The sequence below is a fragment of the Mastigoproctus giganteus genome, chromosome 13 (genome assembly GCF_048544385.1).
Source record: "Mastigoproctus giganteus isolate SK-2022 chromosome 13, ASM4854438v1, whole genome shotgun sequence".
In the NCBI taxonomy this organism is placed as follows: Eukaryota; Metazoa; Arthropoda; class Arachnida; order Uropygi; family Thelyphonidae; genus Mastigoproctus; species Mastigoproctus giganteus.
The window spans coordinates 77,526,781-77,551,230 of record NC_143587.1 but is presented as its reverse complement, the minus strand read 5'-3'; the positions used below and the strand labels follow the sequence as shown (position 1 = coordinate 77,551,230).

Genomic DNA, 24,450 nt, shown 5'->3' with positions numbered 1-24,450 from the left:
GGTTACTGTTTCCCATATGCAGCACTTTACATTTGTCGATGTTAAACCTCATTTGCCACCTCTCAGCCCATCTGTTCAACCTTTCCAGATCCTGTTGCAGCAGCATAGCGTCAGTATTGTCCTTAACGACCCTGCCAACCTTTGTATCATCTGCAAACTTGGACATTAAACTTGATATCCCATCATCAATATCATTCATAAACACCGAAAACAACAACGGACCCAACACTGAACCTTGAGGAACTCCACTAATAACATTAGTCCACGTTGAGCAGTGTCCATTGATTACCACTCTCTGTCTTCTGCCACTCAACCATCCCCTTATCCATAGCAGCAATTTGCCTCCAATGCCACACTGCTCCAATTTGTGCAGCAGTCTTCCATGTGCAACAGTATCAAAAGCCTTTCTAAGATCCAAATATATAATATCAAAGTTATTCCCTGCATCCAGTTCTTTTGTGACTACATCATAGTATCCAATCAAATTGGTCAGGCAAGACCTGCCCTTAACAAAACCATGCTGCGTCTGAGCTATAACTGAATTCTTGTCTAGATGATCCTGCAGTGCTTCTTTAACCAGTGCCTCCATTAATTTACCTGGAACAGAAGTTAAACTAACAGGTCTATAATTACTTGTGTCAGCCTTTGATCCTCCTTTGTGAATTGGGGTTACATTTGCACATCTCCAGTCTATGGGCACCTCCCCTGAGTCCAAAGAAGCTCTCATAATTATGGCTAGGGGTTTGCATACTTCCTTTGCTGCCTCCTTTAATATAACTGGATAGATCCCATCCACCCCAGGTGCCTTTTTTATGTTTATCCTCAACAATCTCTCCTCCACTTTCCTCTCAGTTATTACAAAATCATCCAGCTCACTGCCAATGTTTACTTTACCTACATCATTCTCCTTCCTGAATAACTCCTCATGCGTGAATGTAGATGCAAAATACTCGTTTAGATTGTTAGCCACCTGAGCAGGATCCTCAACTGTTGAACCATCAATATCCAGTGGACCAATCTGATTCATCCCTTTCCTTTTCGAGTTCAAGTATGTAAAAAACTCTTTTCTGTTTTTCTTTGCATCCTTTGCCAAGGATTTTTCATAGTCTGCCTTTGCCTGCCTAATCTCCTTTGTGACTTGGTTACAGACCAACTTATATCTATCATAGGCTTCCATGTCACCCATTAATTTGTAAGTATCCCATGCATTTTTCTTCTCTGCCACATGTCTCATTAGTTCATCTGACAACCATTTAGGCCTAAACCTCGAACAATATTTCTTAGTTGGTATGTAAAGCCTGGTAGCCTCCAAGATTAGTTCCTTGAATGCTTCCCATTTTGAGTTTGCTGTTGGTAACATCATCAGTTGGTCCCACTGTATAGAATTTAAATACTGTCTCAGACCATCGTAGTCGCCTTTACGAAAACAAAAACAAAAAAGTTTGTTAAAGAGAGGTTTTGTCTGACCAATTTCATTGGATACCATGATGTGGTCACAAAGGAAATGAATGTCAAAAAAAAAATGTGAAATCTTATATTTGGAATTCAGGAAAGCTTTTGATACTGTTCCACAGGGAAGACTGCTGTATAAATTGGAGAGGTATGGTTTGATTTTGATTTGGTAGTTGTTGGCGCATCGGCTTCTGTGGCCATATTGCACCTTCCAAGGTTTTTGCAGTACTTTGATCCAAGCCCGAGGCGGGAATCGAACCCGCGACCTTTGGGTTGCCGGGCAGGTACTTTACCCACTCGGCTAGCCCGGTCGGCCGGAGAGGTATGGCATTAAAGGTAATTTGCTACAATGGATAAAGGGATGGTTGGGTGTGAGGTGACAGAGTGGTAATCAATGGACACTGCTCTTCGTGGACAAATGTTATTAGTGTAGTTCACCGGGGTTCGGTGTTGGACCTATTGTAGTTTTGTATATTTATCAATGCTATTGATGAAGGTAAATCAGGGTTAATGTCCAAGTTTGCAGATGATACAAAGGTTAGCAGGGTTGTTAACGACAATAAAGACAGTATGCTACTCCAACTGTATCTATTTAAGTTGGGAAAATGGGCTGAGAAATGGCAACTGAATTTTAACATTAAATGCATATGGGCAGCAATAAACAAAGAGAAAAGTACCAACTTTGTGATACTACACTCAGGCAAGTGGAAAGTGAAAAAGATCTGGGGGTAATTGTGCAGTCGAATGTGAAGTTCGCTGAGCAGTCTAGACAGGTGGCCAGGGCAGGTCATGGAGTCTTGTAAATGATATATAGGAATTTTGCTAGCAGGGACAGGGAGGTGATTATCTTGTTATAGAAGGAAATGGTCAGGCCACACCTAGAGTATTGTGTACAGGTCTGGACGCCTCATTTAGGAAGGATGTAGAGTTGCTAGAATGAGTACATAGAAGGGCAACAACATTGATGAGGGGGAACAAAGGGGTGCACTTACCAAGAAAGGCTTAAGTTCTGTAAATTGCAGCGCCTGGAGTGTAGGCACCTACGACATGACCTGATTGAGGTGTAGAAGATATTGAATGGGTTGAGCAAGCTGAATGCTGATGGGATTCTTCGTCTTGCTCAGATTAAGGACCTGAGGGGGGGCACAGACTCAAATCGAGGAAAGACAGTTGTTGAATAAATGTGTGGAAATTTGCCTTTAGCCAGAGGGTAGTTGATTGGTGGAACAGACTTCCACCTTCTGTTGTGGAAGTTGATAGCCTAAATAAATTTAAGGCTGAGATGGACAGGCATTTGGAACAAATGGAGAGGTGAAATGGGAGGTTTATTTTTATTTATTTTTGCTGATGCTGCATCATAAGGTTGCTTTCTTGCATCGTGTACCTCTGCTAATGCTAATGCTATTCTATAATTTGTATTTTATAAAATTGTAATTTTTATTTTTCTGTACCATAACAATTAATACAGCATATAAAATTATATACTGTATCTATTGTTATGGTATAAATAATACAGATTTGTTAAAAGAAAAGTATAAAAGCAAATGTGTGGGGAAAAAAAAACGAATAACTGTATGAAATATGGGGATGAACTAAGGAAGGCTAATCTACCCTATGTAAGGTCAAGTTGTTTTATTGAAAATACTGAAATTACATTGAGTATGCCTCAATAGAAATACTTAAATAGTTTGGTGATGTTTTGAGAAGTTACTGTTTCTCTTTGTCAGGCCTACACAATGCCTTACTTCCCACAGATCAATAAAAACAAATAACTTTATTCTCTATGTTTTACATATATTTTAAATGAATATACATTTATACCCATTGGTTTGGAGGGTTTATCCCTGTCTATTAACTTAGACTTTGCACCCCCACAACTATTATTTCTCACACAGATAACAATATACAGGAGTTGATAAGTTACTCTGCCTAGAAAGATGCATTTATGTGGTTTGTGATTTCAACTCATTTTATTCTGTATTTCTATCGCTACACTATGCTATGCTATGCTATACTATACTATGCTATGCTATACTATGCTAGAGTAGAGTATACTACACTAGAGTAGAGTAAAGTATATAGTATATTATATTATTAGTTTTATCTGTTCTTAATTGCCTTTAACAACTTATGCTTTTATCTTATTTTCAACTTATATTTTTACTTATCTCTGTATATTTATTTTAATAAATTGCAGTTGGTTGTTACAAATAATTTTTGCTGCTAAACCGAGTTAAAAGTGACTGCTAAATATGATTGATGTTTGTAAGTAGATTAGAAAATTAGGTTTGGTACTTTGCTACACTGACCACATATTGTAGAGGCACTTCGCCACAAGTTGCTTGTCTGGTTCTGTACTACGCTAAAAAAAAAAAAAAAACACTGCTCCCATCAATGGAATTATGGAGATAAATAATGTAGCATGAGACCTTTGAAATTTATTTCAGTTTATTTTAACTGCTGCACCATATCACCATTCAGCTGTTTAGGTTCTTCACAATGCCTACCTACCCACTGAGAAGGCAAAGCTAGATTAAAATTGGAGGTCTGAGTAGAGGCAGGTTTGAGCCCGTCACCACCAAATACGGAGGATGCGAAAAGTCAGGGAATGACCACTGCATATCCTGGAGCAACATGGCCTTAATTGCTAATGCTCCTAAAAACTAAATAACAAAATAACTGAGTAGAGGCACACTAAAACAAATAGCAAAGGATTTTTCCACTGGGGCACTGCTTTTTATTTAGAGTAGTGCAATGCCAAGACAACTGGTATTTACTGCAAACTGCAGCATCTGGAGACTGAGCATGTGCGAGGATATCTGACTGGGGTGTTTAAGGGTTTGAATGGATGGTTGGGGAATACAGGCAACCCCCTGTATAACACGGTACTTTTACAACACAGTTTTGCTCTAATACGATTGATAAATTGTGGAAATCCTCACACAACATGGTACTTATATAACACAGTTTCACTCTACGATGGTTAGAGAATTTCGGTAAACTTTGCATAACAGGGTATTTTTGAGCTTTTGTGTGGGAAAAGCCCTGCTATTATGTTGGATGTAATTTTTCAACATTTCCACTCTTTTTGAATCTTTGCTGTTGACTCGCTAGTCAAAAAAAAAAAAAAATATTGAGAAATCCATGTATTTTATTTTGTTGGGAAATTCCCATGTTACGTTTTGTGCTATTGAACTTGTACTTGTTGAACTTGTGGAAAAATCTAGATTTCAAAGTTTTATTACTACTGGATAGCACACCAGGGCATCCAAAAGATTTGTCATCAGAACACTGAAGTTATGTGCCTACCACCACAGTTGTACTGGGTTAATACAACTTCTTTCATTCAGCTGTTAGATCAAAGCTTTATTTATAACCACCTTTAAAACTCATTCCATCAGAAAATCATTACAAGGGATTTTGGAAAACAGTGAGTCTGAATCTATTGAAGTAATGGAGACAGGATACATTTCTCAATTGTGGACTGTATCAGAATCATAGCTTTATCGTTGAAAGAAGCAAAATCGTCAATGTTCAATGCTTGTGGAAAAATGTATGGCCAGAATCAGTTCATTCTGGAAATATGATCGAACAGGCAGAAAATGGAATCAGTGCGATAGTAGAACTTGCTATGTTGGTAGGAGGGGAAGGTTTTGATGATATGACAACTGAAGCTCTCGTGGGTAGCACAGTTCATAGAATCCCCCTCCTCCCCACAAAGACCTGAGTTCGAATCTCATCGATGAAGGGAGGAATTTTTATGGGTCTTTTTCACAATGTGGCTGAGTTAGTTGGGCGAGGGTAGCAGGTCCAACAAAACAGAAAATCAACCTCAGGACACATGAAATTTACAGACAATACACACAGAGTAACATGGCCTTAGTCGCTGATGCTCCTAAAAAATAAAAAAAAAGATATGATTACTGAAGACTTTCAAGAATTACTGGTAGAAAAAGAAGACAGCATAGCAGATTTGGTGCAAATGGCATCGGAGGTAAAATCAAATCAATTCAGATGATGATATTGCAGATGAAAATTCTAAACTTCTAAATTTTATACTAAAAAGCATAGGGGAAGGCATAAAGTTAGCCGAGCAATTAGAATCTTATTTTTTGAATGCAGATTCTTGAATGAAAGGAGCCCAAAGTACAAAAGGGAGCTTCAAAAATGCTTAGTTCCATATGATGAAATTCACAAAGATTTATCAAGCAAAAGCAAACAAACCCAGATTTTTTAAAGAGAGCAGAAGATACACGAAATTTAGAATGGTGTATTTTTGTTAACATTTTGTTAGCTTTTGGAACATAACCAACCTTTTGTACTTTTTCTTAGTCCTGTATAACATGGTTCCGCACAACATGACATTTTACAGGAACCTAATAATCGTGTTATATGAGGGTTACCTGTATATGCAATAATGTTCTGATGGCATTCTTCCTCTTGCTCAGACTACACACAAGGGAGATAAATTCAAATTGAGGAAGATTAGTTGCAGAATAGGAAATTTGCCTTCAACCAACAAGCAGTCGGTTGTTAAAACAAATTTCCATCTGCTGTTGTGGAAATGGGCAGTTTGATTAGTTTAGTTATTTGGTTTTTAGGAGCATTAGCAACTAAGGCCATATTGCTCCGGGATATGCGGTGGTCATTCCCTGACCTTTCCACATCCTCCGTATTTGGTGGTGACGGGCTCGAACCCCGGTCTAATCTAGAAGCATGTGCTATGCACTGCTGCTCCTTCCCACCTGGCTACGGAGGCTGGGCAGTTTGAATAAATTCATGAAAGAACTAGAAAAACAATTAGAGGGGATAGATAAGTTAAATGGAAAGGTCTGGTTTTTTGTTTTTGTTTTGCTGATAATGTATAAGCTTGCTTTTTTTGCACCATTTTCCACTATTAATACTAATATCTTGCAGCATTGACAATTAATTGCAACGCTACATGTAAATTTGCAATTTACAAGTACATGCCAAAAAAAAAAAAAGTAATTTTTGAAACAATTTAAAACAGTTGCTTAATCATTTAACATTAATATAAATATTCCATTTTTACCATTTATACAATAGTTTTACTCCTATCACCCATTTCATCATTCCAAAATATAAAAAAAACGGGCCATCAGCTCCTCAAAATGTGTTTCATATATCAATTTATACATGAGTCAGTACATTTTCTGACTTCCCAAGGCCCAAAACTATGGGTGAACTTATACTCAATGTTGACTTGTACTCAAGCATTTTTTTGCGCAAAAGGAAAAAGACTGAGAAAAATGGTGTTGCTGTTGCTGTAAAATAAGGAGAAAAAATATGGCATTAACTGCAAACAATGGTGAGATGAAGAAGGGCCCAAAGTGAGCCAAAAAGGCACATGCCCCACTGTAAATCCAGAGTTGGCAGCTATGCATCTCTACCTTCATTCTTAGCTGAAAGGCACCATCATTTTGAAAAGTGACTGTTTCTAAATAACAGCTGCTGTATTGCCAACAGACTTTGATCAATTTCATACAAGATTATCAACAGTGTTTTCATAATATATATTTTATGTTGGCTGTGCAGTTTTCATTTTCAATGACATCTGAATATCACATGAAAATTTAACTTTATGGAATAAATAAATCTTAATCGTACTACTAGGATCTAAACAACAGTTAATATGCCAAAAAATAAATAAATAAATGCTAGTGGATGCACTATTTAGGGCTAACCTCGGGAAGGCAATCAGGATGTGTTACAACACGAACTATATCATCTAAAGAAAGTAATGAGTGGCATTTAATTTCTGTGAATACATTCTTTCCTTCAGTGCAACATGCCAGTAATTTCACTAGATTTATGTGATACTGAAGTGGTCCTGCTTCATCCATCCTATGCCTTTCTGATCTCATCATCTCCACTAAATGGTTGAAAGATGCCTTGTCATTGTAAAATACCAAGACGTCTTCCCCTGAATTTACCATCTATGATAAAATATAAAAGAAAACAAAAAAAGTTCAAGTTTATTAGGAATAATAATTATCATTATGTCCATCTGTAAATAAACAAATTTCTGAACAAAAAACATGGGCAGAGGAATTTACAACTTAATTGTATTTATTTTATAACAGCCAACATACCAACACAAAAAGTTGATAATGGGCTGTTTTTTTTTTTTTTTTTTTTTTGAGTGAAAGGACTCAGAACTATAACAATATATATAAGTGTGTGTGTGTGCATTAACAAAGAGGTAGTAAAACATAGTAGGGCTATCTGCAGACTCCGGGGAAATGTGCATACACAAAGTTTCAGGTGGAGGAAGTGAGACTCTCCCTATGAATTATTCTGGTTCACTCAGCCAATAAAATAAAGTAGTTCCCAAATAGATAGCAAATGCTACCTATTTGCTATCTAAACACTATCTATTAAGCAAAGAGATAGCATTTATTATATTACAAAAAAGGTGCAGTAAAAGAAATTTCTATAATTTTAATTATGATAGTCAAGTTATAAAATGTGGGGAAATTTAGCTTATCTTTCATGATAAGCTAAATTTCAGTCAAGTATGAAATTTAGCCCATCATGGTATAGCCGAAAAGCATTCTTTTCACTTAAAAGCTCAAATGATACCCAAAAGGCCTCTTCCATAGGGGTTATAATTACTGGTCTTGGGTGGAGGGAGAAAAATTTCCCCTAAGAACTTTTCTGTACAGTTTGGTTTGTCCAGACTGTACATCATACAAATTAGACTGAGAACAAGGATGCATGTGCACATGCATCCTTGTTCTCAGTCTAATTTGAAGTCAATATACCAAAAGATGTCAATATACCAAAATACTCAACTCCTTGAGTATAAGGAGATCAAGAACTCAGAAAAAGAATTCATGGAGACATATGATTTAAAAATAATGCATAAACTCTGTGATACCATGCTAAAAAAATTAATATGACTAAAGTAGAAAATAAGCAAATAACACCCTCTACCAAAACAAAACACACACATGCAACAATAAACTAAACTAAACTAAACTAAACAGCATCACAACTGCAACAGAGCAGAGGTGTCACATCATCAAAACAGGCAGCATCAAGTAAAATAATTTATATTTAATACTAAAATTATGCCTCAGACCAAGCTGAAACATTCCAATTAGAGCAGCAAAGCAAACAACTAAGAGAGTTGCGGTGGCCATTCCCTGGCCTTTCCACATCCTCCGTATTTGGTGGTCACAGGCTTGAACCCCGGTCGAATCAAGAAGCGTGCTACGCACTGCTGCTCCTGCCCACCTGGCTACAGAGGCACCAACAGTTAAAAGAAAATCACTCTATTGTGGACAAGTTCTTTTCTAACCTCCTACGAAAATATGGCTATGAATAACACAGGAATTGTGAAAAGATCAAAGAAGGTGGTGACATTAGTGAGTAAATCTTCAAAAATTTTCTCTCTAACATGTGTAGTTAAATTAGAAAAAATGGAAAAAGCTTTTTAAAGCTCTTCTATTCATGGATTTATCCATGAATAGAAGACTGAACCCAAAATAAAATTCAGTTAAGTTCACTCATCATTTGTGAAAAACAAAACACCATTATCAACACTTTAGTGAAACTGGTCATAGCTCATAGCACTGGCATGATATGTTTTGTAACTAGCAAAGGCTGGTTTGAAAGGTTTAAAAATCGATGGCTGCCATAAAGTGCAACCAGCGGAATTACTTAACAAGTACAGGTCACTGTTGAAAAAAAGCCGTGAAGTAGGGTTGAATTTGAAAGTGTCTGCAATTCTGCCCAGACACGATAGGAGGGAGTATATGATGAGAGCCTTGTCGATCAATTCGGCCCTGGAAAGATTGTGCAAGGCTCAAGGGGTAGAATTTTTTTCAGCTTGGAATGTACTTGTTAACAGGAGAGATTGCTTCTACAGGGATGGGATACACTTAAATAGAAAGGGTGCAACAATATTTGCTGATGCTATCGAGGCAGTGTTGGGTGGGTCAGAAAACTGCTAGCTTGGGGGGGGGGGGACAAAGACTAATGGATTAACAGTAGCCACTGGCAGAGGTGAAAGAGATTCTTGCACTGCTTCTATTGGAATGAGCAGAAGCCTGAAAAACAAGATGCAGGATATTTCAGAGACTGGTGGAAGTCATTGCGGTACAAGTAAACACATGGGTTGTGTTAGGGTAGCTAAGAATAAAAACAGGTGCATGTATACTTGCGTGTACACCAATGCTAGGAGTTTAGTATATAAATAAGATGAATTTGAGGTATTGCTCAAAACATCAAAGGCAGATATTGTTGGGATATCAGAGACGTGGTGTCACACAGATATAAGGAATGCAGAACTGGAATTTGGGGAGTACAATGTGTATAGAAAGGATAGACAGGACAGGAGGGGAGGAGGGGTTATGCTATTAGTTAAAAAACACATAAAATCCAAGGAAGTGAAGCCAGTCGGCATTGATGGACAGTGCAGTGTTGAGTCAGTTTGGTGTGACATAAGCGTTGGGAGATCAAAATTGAGAGTAGGAGTGTGCTATAGGCCTAATGACTCTGATGAGTATAATAAGATACTGTACAGGGAAATAGAATGGGCCAGTAAATCAGAGAGTCTTATAATGGGGGATTTTAATTTCCCAGATATTGACTGGAATTTGTGGGTTGGTCACTCACACACTAGCAAGGCTTTTGTGGATTTATTGGATGATTGTTTTCTACACCAGCATGTTCGGGAGGAAACTAGAGGGAGTAATACTCTTGATCTGATTATCAGTAGTGATTCTTCATGCATTAGGAATCTGCAGATAAAGGAACCACTGGGTGGCAGTGATCACAGTGTGCTGAAGTGGGATTTACTCAAGGAGGTAACTACCATCAGAGGTAAAGGGAAGGGTTTTTGCTTTCGTAAAGGCGACTATGATGGTCTGAGACAGTATTTAAATTCTATACAGTGGGGCCAACTGATGATGTTACCAACAGCAAATTCAAAATGGGAAGCATTCAAGGAACTAATTTTGGAAGCTACCAGGCTTTACATACCAACCAAGAAATATTGTTCAAGGTTCAGGCCTAAATGGTTGTCAGATGAACTAATGAGACATATGGCAGAGAAGAAAAATGCATGGGATACATACAAATTAATGGGTGACATGGAAGCCTATGATAGATATAAGTTGGTCTGTAACCAAGTCACAAAGGAGATTAGGCAGGCAAGGGCAGATTATGAGAAATCCTTGGCAAAGAACGCAAAGAAAAACAGAAAAGAGTTCTTTACCTATTTAAACTCAAGAAGGAAAGGGATGAATCAGATTGGTCCACTGGATGTTGCTGGTTCAACAGTTGAGGATCCAGCTCAGGTGGCAAACAATCTAAATGAGTATTTCGCATCTACATTCATACATGAGGAGTTATTCAGGAAGAGGAATGTCGTAGGTGAAGTAAACATCGGCAGTGAGCTAGATTATTTTCTAATAACTGAGAAAAAAGTGGAGGAGAAATTGTTGAGGATAAACATAAAAAAGGCACCCGGGGTGGATGGGATCTATCCAGTTATATTAAAGGAGGCAGCAAAGGAAGTAAGCAAACCCCTAGCCATAATTATGAGAGCTTCTTTGGACTCAGGGGAGGTACCCATGGACTGGAGATATGCAAATGTAACCCCAATTCACAAAGGAGGATCAAAGGCTGACACAAGTAATTATAGACCTGTTAGTTTAACTTCGGTTCCAGGAAAATTAATGGAGGCACTGGTTAAAGAAGCACTGCAGGATCATCTGGACAAGAATTCAGTTATAGCTCAGACACAGCATGGTTTTGTTAAGGGCAGGTCTTGTCTGACCAATTTGATTGGATACTATGATGTAGTCACAAAAGAACTGGATGCAGGGAATAACTTTGATATTATATATTTGGATCTTAGAAAGGCTTTTGATACTGTTGCGCATGGAAGACTGCTGCACAAATTGGAGAAGTGTGGCATTGGAGGCAAATTGCTGCTATGGATAAAGGGATGGTTGAGTGGCAGAAGACAGAGAGTGGTAATCAATGGACACTGCTCAACGTGGACTAATGTTATTAGTGGAGTTCCTCGGGTTCAGTGTTGGGTCCATTGTTGTTTTCTGTATTTATAAATGATATTGATGATGGTGTATCAGGCTTAATGTCCAAGTTTGCAGGCAATACCAAGGTTGGCAGGGTTGTTAAGGACACTACTGATACTATGCTGCTGCAACAGGATCTGGAAAGGTTGAGCAGATGGGCTGAGAGGTGGCAAATGAAGTTTAACATTGACAAATGTAAAGTACTACATATGGGAAACAGTAACCCCAGATCAACGTATCAACTCTGTGGTACTACGCTGACAGTGGTAGAGAATGAAAAGGACCTGGGGGTAATTGTGCAGGCAGATATGAAGTTCTCTGAGCAGTGCAGACGAGCTGCAAGAGTAGCTCATGGTGTCTTGTCAATGATATACAGGAATTTTTCTAGCAGGGACAGGGATGTGATTATTCCCTTGTATAAGGCATTGGTCAGGCCACACGTTGAGTACTGTATACAGGTCTGGAGATTTCATTTCAAGAAGGATGTAGAGCTGCTCGAACGAGTACAGAGAAGGGCAACAAGATTAGTGAATGGAACAAAGGGTTGCTCTTACGAAGAAAGGCTTAAGTTTTGCAAATTACAGAGCCTGGAGACTAGGCATCGGCGAGGTGATCTGATACAGGTGTATAAGGCTTTGAATTGCTTGAGTATGCTCAATGCCGATGGGATTCTTCCTCTTGCTCAGAATAATCACCTGAGAGGGCATACATTCAAATTGAGGAAGGACGGAGGTCGGATAGATGTGCTACGTTCCCAAACAGGTGTTTAATGCAGATGAGACAGGGTTTTTTCGAAGAGAATGCCATATTTTTGAAAGATTTGTTTGAAATTTCTAATAAATGTTACATCAGCATTAGCAAGGGCACATGATGCAACAAAACAAGCTTATATAGCATCAGCCAAACCCCCCCCTTCTCATTTCACTCATCCACCCACTCCAAATGTTTGTCTAGTTCTGCCTTGAACCTGTTTAAGCTATCAATTTCTACAACGACAGATGGAAGTTTGTTCCAGCAATCAACCACCCGCTGGATAAAGGCAACTTCCGTACATCTATTCTACAACCGTCTTTCCTCAATTTGAATTTATGCCCTCTCAAATTATTATTCTGAGCAAGAGGAAGAATCCCATCAGCACTGAGCATGCTCAAACCATTCAATGCTTTATACACCTCAATCAGATCACCTCACAGGTGCCTAGTCTCCAGACACTGTAATTTGTAAAAATTAAGCCTTTCTTCGTAAGAGCAACCCTTTGTTCCATTCACTAATCTTGTTGCCCTTCTCTGTACTCGTTCCAACAGTTCCACATCCTTCTTAAAATGAGGCCTCCACACCTATATACAGTACAGTCAGTCCTCGTATAGCACGATAGTTGTGTTCCTAGAAACTCTCGTGCAATGCAAAATCATGCAATATAAACAACAGGCCCTATGGGGAAAATAGGATTAGGTGCAAGATTGAACACACATTGGTAACCAAAACATTACCAAACACAATAAATAATCGTAATAAAATACTTATGTATTTTATAACGATTAAAATACATAAAAAATAATATTATATTTTTTTATAATATTTTTTTATTATTATTATATTTTTATTTATTATAATATAATGAATAATACGTAAGTATTTTTTACGAATAAAATACGTGTTTTATTACGGCTATTACGTAATAAAATGTTCTAATGCTTTTGCTTCTATCGTAAGCAAACTTGATTTTATATCCAAACAGATGACAGCCGTTCCATCTCTTACAAATCTAATGGAGTTTAATTACACTTTGAGTTGTTCCTGCTAAAAATTGTTTTTATTTTCTCTGCATTCTTTGTAATTCTCGGGGTTGCCTCATTTAGGTCTGTAGCATGTGTAATATCACATGGTCTTTCTTTCTTTTTTTTTTTTTTTTTTTTTTTTTTCTGGTTTTTGTTGGTGCATAGGCTTCTGTGGCCATAACGCACCTCCCAAGGTTTTTGCAGTACTTTGATTCAAGCATGAGGCGGGAATCGAACCTGCGACCTTTGGGTTGCCAGGCAGGCACTTTACCCACCCGGCTAGCCCGGTCGGCACATGGCCTTTCATTTCGCTCAAAGCGTTTCACAATTTCATATTTTTTCTCTATCGACAGACTGGCCATAATCCTCAATGGGGAAACCCCGGAGGTCGGTGATTTTAGCCATAAACCATAGTAAGAGGCCGCTATAAATTTTCCCTGGTAAGAATTTTTGATCCAGTCCACCTCTGTTTATTGATATTGCTTTTCTTTTTCTGTCTGAATCTGCAGTGTCTTCACCAGGTCACTTCCTCTTCATACCTTTTAAGTATTTTACTCATTTTTAGGAAATAAAGCACAATTACAAAATGAGGAGGCACGCTTGATACACATAAACAAAACTGCGCACGTGTAGCAACTAAATAAACAACACCGTAAAGGCAGAGATACACTATTAACACCTCATATTTTACTAAAGCACATTTCTAGGGGCAACTACCATAAAACCATAAAAACAATTTCCAGTTGCGTTTCTGCTAGTGGAATCTGTTATAAACTGGTAGTAAACTCGATCTAATTGCATTTGCGATTATACCGATAGCTGGAATTGTGTTGGTTTTTACGTTATTATGGTGAAATGTGTTTCCCCTTCACTGATAAAAAAAAAGAAAAACATTTTCAAAATCTTCTCTTCATTCCTATCGTGTTGTGTTCGGTTGGGGTGATTCTGCATTCGACTGCCATTTCTTGTAAACACAAAGGCAAATCGTGCATAAGCGAATTCGGTTCATGTTATATAAGATATCGTTCCCCAATTTATAAATTGTGTATGATCGAATTCGTGTAGTGTAAACACGTGTCATACGAGGACTGACTGTACTCAAGGTGTGGCCTGACCATTGCCTTATACAAGGGGATAATCACCTCCTGATCTCTGCTAGAAAAATTCCTGTATATGATTAACAAGACACCATAGGCTACTCTTGTAGACCATCTACACTGCTCAGAAAACTTCACATCTGCCTGCACAATTACCCCAGGTCCTTTTCACTCTCTGCCTCTGTCAGTGTAGTACCACACAGTTGATACATTACTCTGGGGTTACTGCTTACCATATGCAGCACTTTACATTTGTCAATGTTAAACTTCACTTGCCACCTCTCAGCCCATCTACTCAAATTTTCTAGATCCTGTTGCAGCACTCTTAATGTCCAAGTAGGTAGGTAGCGTTGTCATTAACAACGCTACCTACCTGCTTGGACAAGACTGATATACCATCATCAATATCATTAATGAATACAGAAAATAACAAGGGACCCAACACTGAACCCCGGGGGAACTCCACTAATAGCATTAGTCCACGAACAGCAGTGTCCATTGATTACCACTCTCTTCTCCCACTCAACCATCTCTTTATACATAACAGCAATTTGCCTCCAATGCCACACTGCTCCAATTTTTGCAACAGTCTTCCATGTGCAACAGTATCAAAAGCCTTTCTAAGATGCAAATATATGATATCAAAATCATTCTTTGCATCCAGTTCCTTTGTGACTATATCATAGTATCCAATCAAATTGGCCAGACAAGACGTTCCCTTAACAAACCCATGCTGTGTCCGAGCTATAACTGAAGTCTTGTCTAGATGATCCTGCAATGCTTCTTTAACCAGTGCCTCCATTAATTTCCCTGGAACAGAAGTTAAAATAACAGATCTGTAATTACCTGTGTCTCCCTTTGATCCTCCTTTGTGGATTGGGAGTCGCATTTGCACATTTCCAGTCCATGTGTACCTCCGGAGTCCAAGGAAGCTGTCATAATAATGGCTAAGGGTTTGCTTACTTCCTTTGCTGCCTCCTTTAAATATAACTGGATAGATTCCATCCATCCAAAGTGCCTTTCTTATGTTTATCTTCAACAATTTCCCCCCCCACTTTACTCTCAGTTATTACAAGATTATCTAGCTCACTGCCATAGTTTAATACACCTCTGGCATTCCCCTTCCTGAATAAATCTTCATGTGTAAATGTAGATGCAAAATATTCATTCTGAACAGGATCATCAACAGTTGAACCATCAATATCAAGTGGACCAATCTGATTCATTCCCTTCCTTTTAGAGTTTACATAAGTAAAGAACTCTTTGTTTTTCTTTGCATCCTTTGCCAAAGATTTCTTGCAATTTGCCTTTGCCTGCCTAACCTCCATTGTGACTTGGTTGCAGACCAGCTTATATCTAACATAAGCTTATGTGTCACCTGTTAATTCATACATATCCCATGTCTAATTAGTTCATCTGACATCCATCTAGGCCTAAATCTTGAACAATATTTCTTAGTTGGTATGAAAAGCCTAGTAGCTTCCAAGATTATTTCTTTGAATGCTTCCCATCTTGAAATTGCTTTTCAGTTGGTCCCACCGTATAGAATTTAAATACTGTCTCAGACCACCATAGTCACCTTTACGAAAACAAAAACCCTTACATTTACTCCTGACAGTAGTTACCTCTGAGTAAATCCCACTGCAGCACATGTGAAGGCGCCTCCCTAGCCAGGTGGGCAGTAGTAGCAGTGTGTAGCACACACTTCTTGATTAGACCAGGGTTCGAGCTCATGACCACAAAATACGGAGGATGCGGAAAGGTCAGGGAATAACCACCACATATCTCCGGAGCAATATGGCTTTAGTTGCTAATGCTCCTAAAAACCAAATAACAACAGCAGCACACTGTGATCACTGCCACCTAGTGGTTCCTTTATCTGCAGATTCTTAATGCACGAAGAATCACTACTGATAATCAGATCAAGAGTATTACTCCCTCTAGTTGCCTCCCGAACATGCTGCTGTAGAAAACAATCATCCAATAAATCCACAAAAGCCTTGCTAGTGTGTGTGTGTGTGAGACCAACCCACAAATTACAGTCAATCTCTGGAAAATTAAAATCCCCCCTTATAAGACAATTAATATTAATTTTTTTCTTATTTTCATTTCGATACCTTAGGCTTATTTTTTACTAAAATATTATGTAGGTAGATATAATACATACATAGGCAAAATTTTAGACTAGTTTTCCTTATATATGTCATACTTTGGAACGGTTGTTGTTGTTGTTACTTATGAGTTACTTATGATAACTGCACTGTGGGCAGTTAGAAACCGTCATACATTTTTATTTGTTTTATATACAAAAAGAATTCAGAGAGATTTGCTTCTTTACCTATTATGCTATTCAGAGAGAGAGGTTGCTGTAGATCTGAAATGAAACTAAAAGACATTCGTCGGGCATTGCTGAACAAGTTACATTCAAGGAGTATATGTTTTACTGTAAGTGGTTGCGAGCAGTGTGCACAATGCGGAGGATCATTTCCTGTAAGCCGATAGAGGTGTGAAGTGAGTATGACCTATACGAGTTTTGGCTATGATTACTTCTTCTTTTCTATTTTTCCGAAGGCTAGAAGTCCATAATTGTGGTTCAGGTTTTATTTGAAATAGCTTGTTATTGGTTTGCATTTTCCACAGAAGTGTCCATTGTTCCATAGATGTTCTCCGTATCTTGTGTCTATAATCAGGATATGGGACTAGGTTATTTGTTGAGGATATGATGGAAGGATACTTAGCAGCACTGTCTGCACATTCGTTTCCTGGAATACCACTGTGGCCAGGGATCCATGAAAAGATAACAGTTTTCTGATGCTCATGAAGACGCATCAGCTTATGTTTTATGAACTTTAATAAAGGATTTTTAGGTGGGGAAGTCCTTTTCAAAGCTAGAATAGCACTCTGTGAATCAGTATATATTATACTTTTATTTATTGACATTAGCGAGATTTTTTCCAGAGCAAGCTTAATGACATGGAGTTCAGCAGTGTAGCTGCTGCATTCGGTTGGAAGTGAAATTGAGACAGTTGTATTAGGAAAGACGGCAGCTGCACCCACTCGACTGTCAGACTTCGAACCATCAGTATAGATCTTGGTAAAGTGTGGGTACTTTTGTGAGTGAGCAACATGCAGTTGTTGGATGTTAATATCTGCTATAGAGCCTTTACCCCATTGCTCAAAGTATTCATCAGAAGAAAGGGTGAAGTTAGTCCACGGGGGATCTGTATCTTTTTTTTCTCTGATGATATTATCAAGCTGAATATTCCAGCTTTCTGTTAGATTCTGCAGTCTGATACCAGAAGGTCGAATTGTTCTAGGTTTATTTGTATAATGGGTTTTCAATTGAGGATTATGCAACAGTGGCCAAACCGGATCAGTAGGCAGACTTTTAATTTTAGCTGAGTAGTTTATCAGCAACATCTTTCTTCTTATGCCAAGTGGAGGTTCGTGAGCCTCAACATAAAGACTTTGAACTGGTGATCTTCTGTATGCACCTAGGGCTATCCTAAGAGAAGAATGTTGGATGGATGCAAGACGGGCCAAGGTGCTCTCCCTAGCTGAGTCATAAACAGGTGCTCCGTAGTCTGACCGAGATCTAATTAGAGATTTATATAAGTGGAGCAAGGTATAACAATCGGCGCTCCAAGATGTACTGGAGATGACCGGGAGTATATTCATTTTCTTTATACAAGTGGTTCTTAGATACTTGATGTGCTCCTGGAAGTTTAACTTCTTATCAAAAATTAGCCCTACAAGGTGAATACTGTTCACAATTGGTAGTGGATGATCGGCCAAGTGCCAACTCGGGTTCAGGATGCATTGTGCACTTCGTGCAGAAATGTATAGCTGTAGATTCGTGGCTTGACAGTTTGTATCCATTTTGCACAATCCATAATTCAATGTTATTAATGGATATTTGTAGATGCCTCTCAACATAGTTCATATTCTGGGAATGACAGGATATGGTAAGATCATCTGCATAGAGATACGAGTCAACGGTATTTGGAATGCTGTTTGTGATGTTGTTTACTCGTATTGCAAACAGAGTGGCACTAAGAACAGAGCCTTGTGGGACTCCTTCTTGAATGTATGTTTGAGATAAAACCTGCCGGTACCTCACTTGGAAAGATCTGTGCTGAAGGAAGCTTTGAATAAAATATGGTAAATGGCCTCTCATATGAATAGAATGGAGATCTCTTAGGATACCGTAGCACCACGTGGTATCAAAGGCCTTCTCTATATCAAGGCATATCATGACGAGATGTTGATTACTGATGAATGCATTTCTTATGTTGGATTCGGCTTTGGTCATGAGGTCTAGGGAAGATCTATTCTTCCGAAAGCCAAACTGATTATTACTGATTATGTTTTCGGATTCAAGGTACCAGGTGAGTCGATGGTGAACCATTTTTTCCAAAGTCTTACTCAGGCAGCTGGTTAGGGAAATTGGTCTATAGTTGTTAGGAATCGAATGGTCTTTTCCAGGTTTAGGTATGGCTATTACATAAGAATGTCTCCAGGAAGTAGGGAATATATGTTCTGAGAATATTCTATTGTAAAAGTTTAGCAATGAAATTAGTGATTTCTGATTGAGGTGTTGAATCATTATATTGTAGATTCCATCAGGGTCAGGAGAGCTGTTTCTTGAGGTATATATAGATTCTTTCAGTTCAGATATTGTGAGTGGTTGGTTATGCAGAACATGCAGTTTTGAAGTCTAGTTTCCTTTTCTCAGCTTCAGCTTTGATTTTTTGAAAAGATGGTTGATATGCAGTTGAGGCGGACAACTCACAGAACACCGTTCCTAGGGCATTGACAATTTCATCAACAGATGAGATCTCCTTTCCATTCCAATTAATAATAGGAGAAGGCAACTTATGATATTTACCATTTAGTTTCTTTATTTTTTCCCAGATTATTCGGGTATCAGTATCTTTGTTGATTGAGGAGGCAAATTTTATCCACGAGTCTTTTTTCGCCTTCCGCCGGATATAACGAGCTTTGGCTCTCAGTCTCTTGAAGTTAATAAGGTTGGCAGTGGTGGGATGTTTGCGGAAGGTGTTCCATGCTTTGTTTTTTTCTCTCTTCGCTTTATTACAATCGCTATTCCACCAGTGATTGGTATGCTGATGGTTTCTTATTTGAGACTGTGGGATGGCAGCTTTTGCTGCTGTTAGTATCTGCATTGTGATATGATCGGTGACAGTGTCAATAGCAAAAGACTCTATGGTGTCATCATCAAAAGATACATGACTGGTAAATTTCATCCAGTTTGCTTTGGAAAATTTCCATTTTGTTTTTGTTTCAGTTTGTTTGGAATGGGTGGTTTGAATACTACAGATCAGCGGATAGTGGTCACTATTTAGAGGATTGTCATGTACTGCCCACTCTATAGTTGGGAAGAGGATCGGAGAGCAAATTGAGAGATCTATTGCACTGGTTGACCCAGTAGGAAAATGGATATATGTCGGTAAGCCATTATTCAATAGTGTCAAATTTTCTAGGTCAAGTAACATTTCAATGAGTTCGCCACGTCCGTCTGAGACCAGAGATCCCCATAATGGATGACGCCCATTAAAATCTCCTAGTAAACAAACAGGAGGTGGTAATTGGGAAATTAGATTTAACAGTTGCTGAATTGTACATGATTGATTCGGCGGAAGATAAATTGAGGCTAGTGTCAGTGTGATACCGATTACTATACGGGTAGCAACAGCTTCTATTGGTGTTTGTAATGGAATGTGCCTGGAGGGGACTCCTGATTCCACTAGTATAGCTACTCCTCCATGGGGGCTGTTAGTTTCAGATCGATCTTTTCTGAAGATAGTATAGTTTTTGACTGAAACGGATATTTTTGTTGTTAGATTTGTCTCTTGCAAGCATATGGCAGCAGGATTGTAACGGTTAATTAGTTCATAGATATCATCAATATTGCTGTGAAAATCTCTGCAATTCCATTGTATGATTTGCTCCATTATTTGGTTTTGTGAGCAGAAGAGGAGTCTGTTTGCTTTTTGTTCTTTTTCTTTTCTTGAAAAATTTGGGCGTCTTGAGTCATTGCCTTCTTCCATATCATCATCTGCATGTATTTCAAGCAGATCTTCTGAGTTGGTGGTATCATCGGTGTCCATGCTTGAGGGGTGAGATTGCTTAACCTCAACTGGATCTAATTTTTCCACTGCTTGGCAATGTGGAAGTCTCTGGGATGGAACTGTCAGTGGCGTATTACTGCACTGATCGACTGCCTTTGATGTATGTTGGACCGAGAGGACTGATCGAGCCCAGTCTGAGATCGATGTATCTGGAGGGATGGACACTTCTGTCTGACATGCTATTGACTGGTGACTATAAGTAGCAGAGGCATAAGTGCATTTTGGATTATTTAATCTTATTTGTTTTCTTGCCCCTTGGTAGGAAACTTTATTTTCAACTTTATACTTTTGTATCTTTTTCCCCAACTTCCAGAAGTCGCAGTCTTTGGAGTATGCTGGATGGCTGCCCTTGCAATTTAGACACTGTGGGGTTGGTGCCTTACATTCTGTTTGTGTGTGAGTTTTACACCCATAGTTTGCACATGTTGCGTCTCCACGGCATGCTGTCTGGGAATGGCCAAATTTCTGGCATTTAAAACATCTTAGGGGGTTCGGAATATATGGCCGAATGCGACAGTTTAAATATCCTGCCTTTACTGAAGCTGGTAGGTTTGGAGAACTGAAAGTTAATATTACACTCCGGGTAGGAACTAAATTGCCATCTTTTCAGATCATGATCCTCTTTGCCTGAATGACTTTTTGTTCTTCAAGTTCCTGGGCTATTTCATCTTCAGGAATGTTTAATAGATCCCATTCAGTGATCACTCCCTTTGAAGAATTGAGGGTGTTATGTGGTGTGATTTGAACTGGGATTCCACTCAAAGATGTCAAACTTAATAATAGTTCAGAGTGTCGAGGATTGGTGGTCTCTATTAATAAATCTCCAGATTGGAGACGTTTCACCATTTTTGGTGAACCTGCGGCATGTTCGAGGCATCTCTGAATGATAAAGGGGGAGAGCTTGCCCACAGGTTGTGTTGACAGAGAATGTATTATCAGGAATGCTGGTAATTCCTGTCTGCCAATGTCTTTCTTCATTCTCTTCGATAGAGAGAAGTCATGGGGTCAGTGTCATGAATGTCATTTGCTTGAGAGCTCTTCGGCTCTAAGCATGGAAAGTCACTTGTTTCCATTTCTGCTCCTTTTAGCCCTGGGGGTTGTCTTATCCCCCAGATTACTGGCCCCATCACGTGGAGGCAGGAGCGGTGCCACCAGTGACCAAGCGGTTGTTGAAGTAAATAAAGGGTTAATAATGAATATATAGAAAAAAAGAAAGGTAGATTTCCTCTCTTACTTTTATCCTTTAAAGTACAGAACCTCTTCAAGTAAACAAAAGAACAGGTGACGCTAGAAAAGAATCGAAACTATAACACATTGGGAGATCACTATATATTCGCAGGAAGAAAATCACTTGTCACTATCGCTTGGCACTCGGGGCCACTTTGGAACGGACCCCTTTATTACTATGGACGCCATAACTCAGTATTCACGTCATTTCTCAGGAACACAACTCCCACGAATAGCGGGTTTACTGTACTCAGCTAGCTGTAGAGATGGATGCAGAGTGAGTGAGTCAATACTACAATCAACAGATTTGAATAACAAAGGTGAATCTGAGTCAACTCAGTGAATTACCAAATTCAACCAACATATCGATGCCGTCAACCGATGGCATCTGATAACTCAACATAAAGCACACAATAATATTTTCGGCAACCTGGAGTCACAGCGTTTAACTACGCGATGGTCGAATAGTGTGAGGTCTTATAACTGCACAGGTAGGTTACGTATCGGACAGCTGAGTTCTACCGAGCTTTTGGTCTTCAATCACAAATCCATATGGATTGGCATCCGTTCCTGTTGCATTGACCTCAATCGCATAGTATGTTCAAATTAATATTGTTTGAGATCAGTACCATATGACATTGTGAGAATCGCTTAAATTATAGCTGGGCAGAGAGTGAAATTTACCGGGCGGTGTGGCCATTCAATAGATCCTGGGGAGAACACTGGATAAACTTTATGAAACTCTGATACAATAGTTAAACAGACAAGGAGTCAAACTGAGTCAAAAACTGGTTTCTCCATTATAAATCTGGACAGTTGGTATTGAACAAAGTGGAAGATTTTAAAAATAATAAAAAAAACCTAAGATGAAGATTGTCTGTGGCCACATAACAAAATTCAATCTAGCTTACATACCACACTTGGCATGAGGACCACAGTGAGATTTCAAAAATATGTCTTAACCACCTATAAATAACACAAATGCATATCTGTGTTAATATTAATATTAACTGGAATAAAAGCATGAAATCAGATAATGACCACATGCATGTTTTCAAAAGCAGAGCTTTGGAAAAAATAATAAAAAACAAAAAGTTTCAAAAATGTTAACAACCATAACAAAGAACTCTCCCACCATATCTTCTACAATAACCCTTAATCCACCTATACAACAAAGAAGAGTCCAAATAACAGATTTGAGACAAATTGCCAATCTCTAACCTTTAATATCCTAGAATGGTTCACACAATGACTAGCTCCAGGAAAGTTTTGGAGTAACCTTAGTCTTAGAAAATGATTAAGCATTCATACTAATACAACATAATAATCAACCTGCCTTAGAGCATTAGTTTTCAGGTATGTTGGTAATTAATAATAATAATAGGTCTCCCAGCGAACACCTTCAAGGAACTCCAGAAAGTCGCAATCCTGAACACCTGTAGGATAGTCAGAGAGTTTCTCGACCAACAGTAACACCAGACATAACAACAACCACCCTGTACTTGGTAGCAATACCCGTCACGTAGTGGAACCTCCAATCAGGGAGAAATAATATAAGAGCAATAATAATAGCAATAATAATTATTGTTCTTATATTATTTTCTCCCTGATGCGGGTTCCACCACATGACAGGTATTGGTATCAAGTGCACAGGGTGGTTATTATGTCTGGTGTTACTGTAGGTCGAGGAATAACTGACTATCCTATAGGTGTTCAGAATTGCAATTTTCTAAAGTTCCCTGTATGAATTCTCATGGCAACCTAGCAGCTATTGCTGCTAGGTTGCCATGTAGGGTCTTTGGTACCATACTGGTGGTGGACACAATGCTATGATCAGGATAATCAGAAAAATGGCATCTATGCTTTAATCCAGCAAAAAAAAAAATGTAGGTATTGCACCTGGGGAACAGTAACCCCAAAATAACTTGTACATTTGGCAGAGTTGAACTAAAGCCAGTAGTGGAGGAAAGGGACTTGGGTGTTATGATACAGTCAGACTAAGTTATCTGAACATTGTAGACAGGTTGCAAGGAAGGCCCATGGTGTCCTATCGATGATGTATCGAACAATTGCTAGTAGAGATAAGGGCATCATAATCCCATTGTATAAGGCTATTGTTAGACCACACTTGGAATACTGTGTTCAGGTATTGAGACCGCACCTAAAGAAAGACATTGTGCTTCTTGAAAGTGTCCAGAGACGGGTAACTCGCCTGGTGAGATCGGCAAAAGGGCGTCCATATGAGGAAAGACTCCGAATATGTGCGCTGCAAAGCTTGGAAACTAGGCACCTTAGAGGAGACTTGATTGAGGTGTTTAAGGCTCTGAGAGGCATAAGCAAAATGAATCAGGATGAAATTTTCACGGTTATAAATGATTCTAGACTAGAGGCCATAATTTCAAGTTACAGGAGGGGGGGATGTTTAGACTGGATTGCTGGATGTTTTATTTTAGCCAGGGAGTTATAAATTACTGGAATAAGTTGCCTACATGGGTGGTAGAGGCTGACAGTTTTGGGAAATTCAAAGGTCAGCTGGATAATTACCTATGGGAGGAGGGAAATGCTTAGGTTGTCCATTTCTTTTTTTCTTATTTATTAATTATTATTATATATATATTTTTTTTCTTCTTCTTCTTATTATTATCATTATTTTATTATTTTTATTATTATTATT

At 38.6% G+C, this 24,450-nt stretch overlaps 1 protein-coding gene across 1 annotated transcript in view; it reads right to left on the bottom strand.

The window, feature by feature from the left end:
• Itpr (Inositol 1,4,5,-trisphosphate receptor) overlaps nucleotides 1–24,450 on the bottom strand; it is a 1,293,714-nt gene that overhangs the window by 625,884 nt on the left and 643,380 nt on the right. Inside the window, exon 31 of the mRNA XM_090387283.1 lies at nucleotides 7,158–7,409. Coding sequence (XP_090243409.1) covers nucleotides 7,158–7,409 — 252 coding nt within the window. The remainder of the gene's footprint in view (nucleotides 1–7,157; nucleotides 7,410–24,450) is intronic.